This window comes from Grammomys surdaster, unplaced genomic scaffold (genome assembly GCF_004785775.1).
Source record: "Grammomys surdaster isolate TR1022 unplaced genomic scaffold, NIH_TR_1.0 173, whole genome shotgun sequence".
Classification (NCBI taxonomy): domain Eukaryota; kingdom Metazoa; phylum Chordata; class Mammalia; order Rodentia; family Muridae; genus Grammomys; species Grammomys surdaster.
The window spans coordinates 3,575,170-3,586,834 of record NW_021604621.1 but is presented as its reverse complement, the minus strand read 5'-3'; the positions used below and the strand labels follow the sequence as shown (position 1 = coordinate 3,586,834).

The following is an 11,665-nucleotide window of genomic DNA, read 5'->3' as shown; positions in this document are numbered from 1 at the left end:
AAATAAGAAATATAAAATGGAACAAATATTTGTAAATCATTGAATCAATGAATACCGAGCATGGCAGCTTATGGCAGTAAGTTAAGGACCTGAGAGATAGAGGCAGAACTGTCATGAGTCTAAGGACAGCCTTAACTACACAATAAGTTTCAGAATTTTTAAATTCATATAAAAAGACAAAGATACAAGTATAGTCAAGAAAACTGTATAATGTCAATGTGTTACAGGATAGCCAGGGCTACAGTGTGACACTTTGTCTCAAATGAACTGAAATATGATGTATAAAAATGATACAGATTAGTGGTTGGAGGGTTGGATCATTTCTAAGAAAGAATTAATTTAACAAAGTAGACTCAGGAAGGAATAAAATAAAATTCATTAAATAATCAGTAGGTAAATTAAAATTGTAGTTAAAAAATTGCCTCTTGACTATGAATACAATGCATCCAACTGCCTCTGGTTCCTGTCATTTATGCTTTCTTATTTTATGATCTGCACCCTCAAACTGTGAACCAGAGTAAACCTTTTCTCCCCAAAAAAGGTATTATTGCACAAATAGACCATGCCTGGTATGTTTTTGTACATGAGAAGTATACTAAACCCACATGGCTATGATTATGTTATCTTTCAGCATTTTGTAAAACAGGAAAAAAAATAAGTTTGTCTCAGTTACAGAGATGAGAAACAAAATATTGAACAAATAATAACCGCATACATGGGGAGTGATAAAATATATTGATCCATATATACATTGCTGAATGATAAATGTATCTGCAGGCACTTAGCTCTGATACTTAAAACATTAGAATTCTATTCTTTTAGCAATTTGAAAATAAACATTATTAGTTAACAGTTGTGCTATGTATCTTAAAAACCTATTCTACCAACATCCAAGGTCTTGGATGGACATTTTCTTACTGGTTCTTGTCTATTCTTACTCTGTTCTATTAACATGAAATCAGTTAGTAAAACTGGATACGTTCTCCTGAGTTTGGTGATAAACATTCTACTCTATACATTTAAAAGTCTAACTTTTAAAGATTTCACATTTAAATAATATCATCTACAGTCTTTGCTCTGAACCTGGCTTATTTCACATAGAGAATGTAAAAGATAAATCTTTTATATCCATCTATGTTGTCCCAAATGATAGATTCCCTTTCCTTTTACGGCTGCATAATGTGTTTACACTGGTGGGCATTTTCATTGATTTCATCTTAGTAATAATGAATAACACTACAATATTGCAATGTATATGAGAATGAAAATAACTCTTCAGTCCGATAATTTCAAATATCTGTTTTGTAATAGAATTACTTGATTATATGGCAATTCTGTTTTTATTTTCCAGGGACCCCATGCTGTTCTACACAATGACTATCTTAATTTTTAGTCCCATGAACAGTGTGTGTCAGTTTACATTTCTCTACATCCTCTTCACACTTATAATCTCTGCCCTTCTTGGTAACTGCCATTATAACTGGAGTAAAGTGATAGGTAATTATGATTTTAATTCCTACTTCCTTAAAGTTTAGTGAGCATTTTTTCATATTTTGTTGGCACTTTTGTGTGTCTTCTTTTGTGAAATTTCTATGCAAGTAAATTTCCTCCTCTATGGCTTGGATGTTCATTGTTGCTTCCCTGATGGGTTGGATCTACTCAGTTTAATGAAATCCCATTAGTCTGCTTTTGTTTTCATTGCCTGTGCTTTTTTTTGGGGGGGGTCATATTTTTAAAAATAATTTTCTGAACTAATGCCACAGGTATTTCTCTTGTTTTCCTTCTAGTAATTTTGTAGTTTTGGATATTACATTTAAGCCTTTTATCCATTTCAACTTAATTTTAGTATAGCTGTTAATTGAAGGCATGATTTAATTGTTATTCATGTGATATCAAGTTTCTGCAATGGCATTTATTGAGGAGACAGTCCCTTTCCCATTGTGTGTTCTTGGCATCTTTGTCAAAAATAAATTGACCATAAATTTGTGCATTTATTTTTGGCCTTCTAGTCTGATCCATTGCTGGATGTGTATATGTGTATTTTTTAAGACATGAAGCACACTTAAATACATACTAGTAATCTGAGAAAATTCCAGGCTGTTTGCCATCCTGGAAAAGGCAAGGTTATGGAGACAGTGGTTGTCAGGACTTGGAGGAGGAAAGGGATGCGTGAGTAGACTGAATGCAGAAGATTTTTAGAACAGTAAGATTATACAATACTATAAATGGTAGCTATATGTATTACATATTTTTCCAAATGGACAGTACTAAATAGGAATCTAAGTGTTAATTATATATTCTGGATGATGATGTCAAATTTTAGGGTCATCAATTGTAACAAATACAGATTGGTATATCTGGAGATGTAGCAAGATGCTATGTATTTGAAAAGGAGGAGGGGACCTTTATTGATGCTATCTTCCTAATCAAATTTGCCATGAACTTAACACTGCTTTAAACACTAAAGTCAACTTGACTGAAAAAGCTAATGCAAAAAGTAAGTTATAAGCTTTGAAATAACAAGAGCTCCTGGCTGTGCAGAATACCAATTTTATAACATTGAACACTTTTCTTAACTTCTTTAAATCTCAGGTTTTACATTTTTAAATGAAGATATTTTATAGAGATTTTTGTGAGAATTAAATAAGCCAGTATTTAGTTTGACAAACAGAGGTAGGAGGATAGCAAACTCCGTACCAGTCTGGAATACATAGTGAAATTTGGCTTCAAATGATAACAAAAGAAATTTAATTTAAAGCTTTAAATTTTAAAAAATTCTGTGCATGAGTACTGCATTTCCATCATTTCCATACTTCTTTTTCATCTATATAATTCTTTCCATGCCCCACCTATAAAATTCATAGCCTGTTCTTTATTATTTTAATTATTATGCTGAGTTCATTTGTTGTTGTTCATATATGTATGTGTTTGGGGCTGGCCACTTGGAATTGTATAACCTGTCAGGAGAATACTCATCCTCATTCTCAGCTTTTCATCTAGAGATGGGAACTTGTGATTCCTTGTACACATACATTGGTATATCAACGACTGTTATCATTGTGCAGATCTTTAATAGGTAACAACATTGCTAAGACTGTATAACTTCCACATCATATATAGAAAATATGGAGCAGAGACTAAGGGAATGGGCAATCAATGAAGCCCCAACTTGAGATCCATCCCATGGGCAAGAACCAATCCCCTGATGCTATTAATGATATTCTGTTATGCTTGCAGACAGGAACCTAGCACGACTGTCCTCTGAGAGGATCCACCCAGCAGCTGACTCAACCACCTTCATTAGAAGGAGCTCAGAAAATCTTGTGGAAGAATAACCAACAAAGACAACTAACCTGGATCCTTGGGGCCTCTTAGAGACAGACCCACCAACCAAATAACATATACTGGCTGTACTTAGCCCCCAACTCCACACATACATAGCAGATGTGCAGCTTGGTCTTCATGTAGGTCCTCCAACAACTGTGTTGGGGACTTAACTCTGATTCTGTTGCCTGTCTGTTGATAATCTGTGGCTTTTGGTGGGGAAGTACTATCTCTCCAAGTAACATAACTGTCTTAGTCAAGGTTTCTATTCCTGCACAAACATCATGACCAAGAAGCAAGTCAGAGAGGAAAGGATTTATTCAGCTTACACTTCCACATTGCTGTTCATCACCAAAGGAAATCAGGACTGGAACTCAAGCAAGTCAGGAAGCAGGAGCTGATGCAGAGACCATGGAGGGATGTTACTTACTGACTTGCTTCCCCTGGCTTGCTCAGCTTGCTTTTTTTTATAGAAGCCAGGACTACCAGGCCAGGGATGGAATCACCCACAATGGGCCCTCCCACCCTTGAACACTAATTGAGAAAATGCCTTACAGATGGATCTCGAGGCATTCTCTGAAGGGAGGCTCCTTTCTCTGTGATAACTCCAGCTTGTGTCAAGTTGACAAACAAAACCAACCAGTACAATAACTTTATTCAAATTATATATGCATGTGTAACATTTATATTTTATATTAATTAGCATAATATACATCTATGTCTTACATGAATTTTAAATAAACATAAAAGGGTTTTCCGTGTCCTTTTCAAAAAAATGTTTTGTATTTATTTTCACGATTGTATTTTTAAAACTTTTTTTTTAAGTTTGTAATGATCTGACTTTATTTTACACTAGGTAGGGGGCACAAAGCAATCCTCTTTAATAAAGTTGACAATTAGCTTCACTTAGAACATTTTAATAATGCACATTAAAAAAAAAAGTATTTGTCTTACAAACTGTTCTGCAATCCAAATATACAACAGCTTGGAAAACAACATTTAGAAAACAAAAGCCAATGTAAAAAGACAGATTAAAACAACTGCAACAGTACAGGGTTGGTATGGCTCAGACTTTACAGCTTTCTTACTGCGTCATCTATGTCAGAGATCTGTTCCTTCAGCTGGCTCCACTGTTCCATGTTTAAAGAAATACCTTTCCTCCCTAGTTTCATTTCACCTTCTGAGTCCATCCAATATTCTCTAATATCAATTAGAATTTTTCCTTTAAAGTCCCGAACACTGACATATCTCATCTTTCCGATCTGGAACATGTTGTCATCTCTGCTGCTGCTGCTCTGCTTGGAGGAGGCCAGAGCTCTAGAAGTCTCACCAGGCTTCTGCTTCTTCACAGGTTTCTCTGGAACAACTTGCTTTTTCCTCTTCAACTTTTTTTCAACTTCGCTGTCAGAATCACTGCCTGAAGAGCTTGAAGAAACAAGTTCCTTTGATTTAGGCATTGCTCCGCTCCTGCCGTCCAACAGCCTCTACCTCGCTCGCTTGCTCCGGACTGTAAAACATTTTTAAGATTTCTTTTTTATGTATATGAGTGTTCTATCTTCATATACACCTGTGTGCCAGAAAAATGCATCAGCTACCATTGTAGACAGTAGTGAGCCACCATGTAGTTGCTGGGAATTCAACTCAGGACCTCTGGAAGAGCAGCCAGTGGAGCCATCTCTCCAACCTCTCAAGACTGTATTTTAATTAAAATATATCTCCCTTCCCTTTCCTCCCTCCAATCTCTCCCGTATTCTCCTTCAAATCTATGCCCTCTTTCCTTATCAATTGTAATTCCATGCATATATAGAAATATAGCCTGAAATATATTCTGAAATATAGCCTGTTGAATCCATATAATGTTGCTTATATGGGGACCTAGAAATAAAACTGCAGCAAGTAGCTAAATTAATTATCTATGTTTTGTATAATTAAATACTTCTATTTATAAAATTTAAAATAATATCATCCATTTTCAATACATCTTAAACTCAGGAATAATGTTATCATTCTCATTTGAAAACTCCAAGAGCACTGTAGAGCATTCTAAAAGACTAAGTTCTGATCATAAGTCCATAGCTACATTACTAGATCCTCTTGAGTATTTTGCTTTCTAAGAGGCAAGAAGTAATTCCTACTCCACCCAACTTGCAAGGATGTTGTAAATGAGAGTATAAAATAATGTGCCTGGTTATGATTTGAAAGTTTAAAGGGCCATAAAAATGTAAAGGATTAATAGTAAGTTAAAGAAATGTATTATTTCTTAGCCGGCTCCGTTTAAACCTACTTAATCTCTAACTCATTCCATATTTGTTCATTGCAAAAGTCTGCGTTGAGAGCCAACTTTGTGTCAAGCATGCTGTTGGGTCTTGGAGGACGAAAGATTAATAGGTACCTGCTACAGAGAAGTTTAAAGTTTAATGGAAAGACAAACACGACAAAATCAATTTGTTATAAAAGTGTAATAGAAAAACAAACATGAAAATCCTCTTTTATAATGTGATAAATGCTCTGGGCTGCATATTTATATATGGTATGGGAGCACAGACGAATAAGGTAATTATTATGAGGAATACCATAGAAAGCTTCACAAAGAAGGTGACATCAGTTCTGGGCTCTGAAGGATGAACAGCAAGTTTCCAGATGGAGAAGATAACATTTCAGGCTTAAGGAAAAGCATAAGTTCATAGGGGAGTAAAATGCAAGATCTGTATTTAGATGAGAGATGAAGCAAATAAAGTAAATGAAGAGACTTGGAAAAATGAGTTGTGCCTGTGGAGAACCAAGATATGGTGGCTTGGAGATAGTATGGAGATTTGTCTGGAGTCACAGAGATAATAACATAGACAGTGTAGTTTAAGTAATGGAAATTGGTGAAATTACTCAAGTATAGGGTGGTAAAAAGAGCAGGTGATAGAGTGGTAGCGAATGGGAACATTTAACACTAAGCATAGGAAAAGGGTCCAGCAAAAAAAGATCACGTTGAAACTAAACGGATTATATGAGATAGAGAAGAAAGGGCTACCACAAAAGCCAACAGAATGGGATAGTTCACAGAAGTCAAGTGTGAAATACTGACAACGGAAAGTTTTATGTAAAATAAGGACAGACATGTATCCTTTGAATATTTTTTTAGACAATTTTCAGTTGCGATTTTTTTTTAACATGAAGGTCTCTGAAAATGTTCAATTTGCAGCTAGGAAATGCACTGGCCAGCAGCTCCTTGTTTTCTACCCATGTGGTGTGACCCTTTCCATACAATACTATCCAAGTTCACCAACTGATGTGTACTCCAACAGCTCGCTTTTCCGTGGTCCTGAGCTGCCAGACAAGGAAATCGCCTGCATGCTTGTTGCAACACTTGTAATCAATTTCAGCAAAGTTAAAAAAAAAAGAGAGAGGGAGAAAAAAATGTAGTCTCTAATGGAACTGACCATACAAACCTCCCCAGGGTGCAGGGGTTTATGTGCTGTGCCTGGACTATGTTAAGAAAATTAAAACTGGATTTGTAACAAAAGGGCCAAAGTGTCAAATCACTAAAAGCAGAAAATTCCACTTGCAGCACAGATGCCAACTCTCACACTGGTTTATGATGAGAGAAAGTGAAGATTTACAATATGCTTTCCATAAAGCACTGACAGCCACTCAACTAGGACCTCAGAGGGTGGCTCAGAGGCTCTCCCTCATTACCCAGGGAGCAAAACAAAAAAGGAGAGGGTGCTTAGTCACAGACCATGCTTTGTCTTTAAGAGGAAAGACCACCTCTCACACTTAGACTTACGTTCTGTGACTTGTGGGTTTTTTTTTCAGTATTTATAACAGAATCAAAGCAATATGTAAGTCAGTCCCCCAGCCTAAACTCACAGAAGAGCTACCATGTACCTGCTATAATCATTACTTACAATTACTCTTCAGGCTGCTTTCAAAGCTTTACAAGCTAAGATGAGCTGGTTTATACAGCAATAAGTTTTGATTATCGACATTTTAATGACCTATAATAAATGTTTCTCTTGCTTAAACCACATGTCCTATGTAGGGTGGGGGGAGAACACTGGGTAGCCATGTGTCAAGTGGAAACTTCTGGTTTCTTTGGAAAGGCAGTTATGTCAGATGATGTTTTGCTGGAGCACACGGATGAAAGGATGTCTTGCTAAAGTGAAAGAATGTTTTCCTGAATCTGACACAGGTGAAAGGATGCTTTGCTATAGCAGGCATGTGAAAGGACGCGTGATGTACCGAGGGAATATAAATATGACCCCACAGACAGTGGGAGCTCGAACATTGAAACGTTTGCTTTACCCCGTCTCACTATTCTTCACTAACAACATGCATGTGTTGGTTCACTTTACACTGCATTGCTGAGCTCCACTTGTGGTAACACCATTGAGAGAAACTCGAAAAAGAACTCATCAGGTTCCCGTGGCTTCTTGGCTGCTTCGGTGTTCTGAAGCTATCCCTGTTTCCCAACTCTAGACTCATTCACAGGAGAATTCTGAAGTCTACTTCCTTTTTTGCCCAGGACATAACATTCTCCTTGTATAACTGCTTCTCCTGTAGCAGAAAAAGAATTATCACTGACCAAAGAAAAAACTGTGACCTGTAGGAGGAAGCACCAAGAGACAGAGAGACCAGGTTGGCTCTATGGCATTATTGTTCTATCGAAGCTTTGAGAGCTTTGTGGGTCAGGGCTCAGACACATACAACTACATTTCCAAGATGGGGGTGTCTCTTATACGTTTTAATAAACAGGCAAATTAATACATCATCACAAATCAGCATGAGGACTATGAAGAAAAGAAACATGGGTGCAATTGAGAGCAAAAAAGAAGGGAGACTCTCTAGGCAGGCAGGGTTGGAGGCAACTTCAAGGGATGACATTTAGTTGAGACTTGAAGATATGAAAACGCTAATATGGTAAGCTTCAAGGTAATTACATGGTCTCATAATGTCACTCTCCAAATTGCACATTGTGCACTAAAGAGAAAACAGCAATGCAATAGTGGAGAAGCCTTATACTCCTTTAACCAAGCAGCCACAATTAGCATGACCTAGGAAGAATAAATGAGCATTGTGTGTCTCCCATATGTGGTATTTTGAGGGAAACTCAGCATCATTTATATAGTATCGTGACATTACTTACATTTACTAATGAGGAAATAGTAAAGCCAACCCAAATGGGGAGGGAGTTATTATTTATTGTTTTATCATTTCCTAAATGTCTATAATGAATTTTGTTTCTTTCTACCCACATTGTCCTCTCTTTTTACCAGACCTTCTTCTGCTATAACTCTTTTTTTTAAATTGTGATTAATTTTTTAATTTCTTTTTTTTCTTTTTCTCTTTTTTTATTGGATGTTTTAATTACATTTCATATGTTGTCCCCTTACCCCATCCCCCACCCACCCAGGAACCCCCTATCCCCTCACCCCTCCTCCTTCTTCTCTGTGGATGTAACCTCTATCTACACACCCACTCCCACCTCCCCACCCTCAAAATTCCCACCCCCTGGGGTGTCCAGCCTTCATGAGATCAAGATTCTCTTCTTCCACCTATGCCTAGCAGGGCCCTCCACTCTTACATATTCAGCTGAAGCCATGGATCCCTCCCTAAGTGCTCCCAGGCTGGTGGTTTAGACCCTGGGAGCTGTGGTTGGTTGGTATTGTTGCTCTCCTCATGGAGCCACAAACCCTTTCAGCTCCCCTCCATTGGAAACCCATTATCAGTTCAATGGCTAGTTGTTAGCATCTGCCTCTGAATATGTCAGACTCTTGAAGGCCTCTGAGGAGACATCCATATCAGGCTCTTATCAGCATGCACTTCCTGGCTTCCACATCAGCATCTACCTTTGGTAACTGCACATGGGATAGATACTCAGGTGGAGTGGTCTTCAGACGGCCCCCCCTTCAGTTTCTGTCCCTCACTTTGTCTCCATATTTGCTCCCTTGAGTATTTTGTTGCTCCTTCTAAGAAGGACCGAATCACCCCCACTTGGTCTTCCTTCTTTATGAGCTTCATGTGGCCTGTGAGTTGCATCTTGGGTATTTCAAGGTTCTGGGCTAATATCCAATAATCAGTGAGTGAATACCATGTGTGTTCTTTTGTGATTGGCTTACTTCACTCAGGATGATATTTTTTAGTTCCATCCATTATTCTGCTATAACTCTTATTCTTCTCTAAACCGCCCCTGATTTCATGGTGTGTGTGTGTGTGTGCGTGTGTGTGTGTAACTGACAGACTTTGGAGAGGTTTGGAGCCTCACAGTCTCTTACCTATTATGGACTGACTCCAGCTTATGCAGCTCCTATCCAGGTAGCCGCAGCCTCAGTGAGTTCATGAGTACAATGGCCATGTGATGTTCAGAAGACAGCTTTTTGCAAAACACCTCTTCATAGCCTGGCACTTCCGTTCTTTCCACCTCCTGGAACTGTTGTAACAAAATGTCACAGAAGAGGATGTTACATACCAAATATTCATCCCATACAGTTCTGGAGGCTTGGGAGTCAAAGATCAAGACCTGGTCAGCTGCTTCCTGAGCAGGCTACTTCTCTTTGCAGGAACATACTCTAATTCCTGTAACCTTACAAGCCTTTCCCCCTGCTCTCAAACACATGCAGAGGGTTAGATAGCAACTTGTTCTTATGAAGACACCATTGTTATTGGATTAAGTCCCACCTACTTGAAAACAAAGATTTCACCATATGAGTTTCAGGGACAGGAACATAGGATCAACTGAAAAATCCAGACAACAGCAGATCGGATAAAACAGCTGTAATCATGTTAAGTTCTTGTAACTGACACTATGGTTGTATCAGAGAATATTACAATCCTTGCCTCTTTAAGAAGTTGTCAAAATATTCTCCAGAAGTAGTCACACAGTATTTAATTGTACATTACTATAAACAAAATAGTAATCATCCCATTTCTCTACGTAATTGCTACTGTTAGTTTTCCCATTACTTATTTTAGCCGTTTTAAGATTTTGTTTTTTGCTTTTGGTTTTTTAATGAGAAAGTGATATCTCAGTGTGTTTTTATTTTCTATTTCCTGGTGGTTAATTTTGTTTGATATCATTTCATGCACCTGCTTGGCTTCCATATCTGTTTTGCAAACTATTCTTGGTGCTTTTTGCCATTGTCTCTTCATTTTACTGTTGAGGAATTTCTTGTACACCGCAGTTCTAGCTCTTCGTGGGCTATGCATGTGCTTTGTAGCTTTGGACTTGATCTAATTTATCAAGTTTTCCTTTATAGATCAAGTCTAAGAGTTGCTTCTCTTCTTAATGGGAGTAGCTTCCTTCCTTCCTTGATTTTTTAAAAATATTTTCATATTTTACATTTCCATTTATAATCCATTTGGAGTTGTTTTTTCATATTACTAGCAATATCTAAAATGGTAGAGAAAGTTTTGTAATTTCATTTGAAGTTTAGGTCAAATCCCTCTTAACATTTTTCTGTCACTCTCATTATCCATTGAAAGGGTTCTTTCTTTTTTTTTTTTTCCTTTTTTTTTATTGGATGATTTATTTACATTTCCTATGTTGTCCCCTTACCCCATCCCCCACCACCCCCTCGGAACCCCCAATCCCCTCGCCCCTCCTCCTTCTTCTCTGTGGATGTAACCTCTATCTACCCCCCCCACTCCCACCTCCCCACCCTCAAAATTCCCACCCCCTGGGACATCCAGCCTTCAGGAGGTCAAGGTTCTCTTCTTCCACCTATGCCCAGCAGGGCCCTCCACTTTTACATATTCAGCTGAAGCCCTGGATCCCCCCCTAAGTGCTCCCAGGCTGGTGGTTTAGACCCTGGGAGCTGTGGTTGGTTGGTATTGTTGCTCTCCTCATGGTGCCACAAACCCTTTCAGCTCCTTCAGTTTTCACTCTAACTCCTCCATTGAGAACCCCATGATCAGTTCAATGGCTAGTTGTGAGCATCTGCCTCTGAATATGTCTGACTCTTGAAGGCCTCTGAGGAGATATACATATCAGGCTCTTATCAGCATGCACTTCCTGTCTTCCACATCAGCATCTACCTTTGGTGATTTCTTACATTGGATTACTTTGTAACTTTTTCAACACCATTTCGAACATAATTGTGAGACTTACCTATTTTGTTATTCTGAGCTACATTCCATTTGTTTGAACAAATACCATCTTTTTTAGTTTAGCCATATCAAAGGTCTTGATGTAAAGTATTGTAATGCTTCCAATTTTCTTTTACAAAATTATTTCAGCTTTACCAGGACCTGGAATTTGCCACATGAGTCTTAGAAACATCTTGCACATGTTCACAACATATATTACTCATATATTTATGAAGACGGCATTAAAAGTACAGATAAATTTGAA

General features: G+C 37.9%; 1 protein-coding gene across 1 annotated transcript; it reads right to left on the bottom strand.

Annotated features, from left to right (window-relative positions):
- Positions 1–4,137: 4,137 nt before the first annotated feature.
- LOC114621250 (activated RNA polymerase II transcriptional coactivator p15) lies at positions 4,138–4,821 on the bottom strand. Its single transcript, XM_028767503.1, has one exon. It carries the CDS (start codon positions 4,779–4,781, stop codon positions 4,398–4,400), a length of 384 nt encoding a protein of 127 aa, XP_028623336.1. The 5' UTR covers positions 4,782–4,821; the 3' UTR covers positions 4,138–4,397.
- Between the last annotated feature and the right edge of the window lie 6,844 nt (positions 4,822–11,665).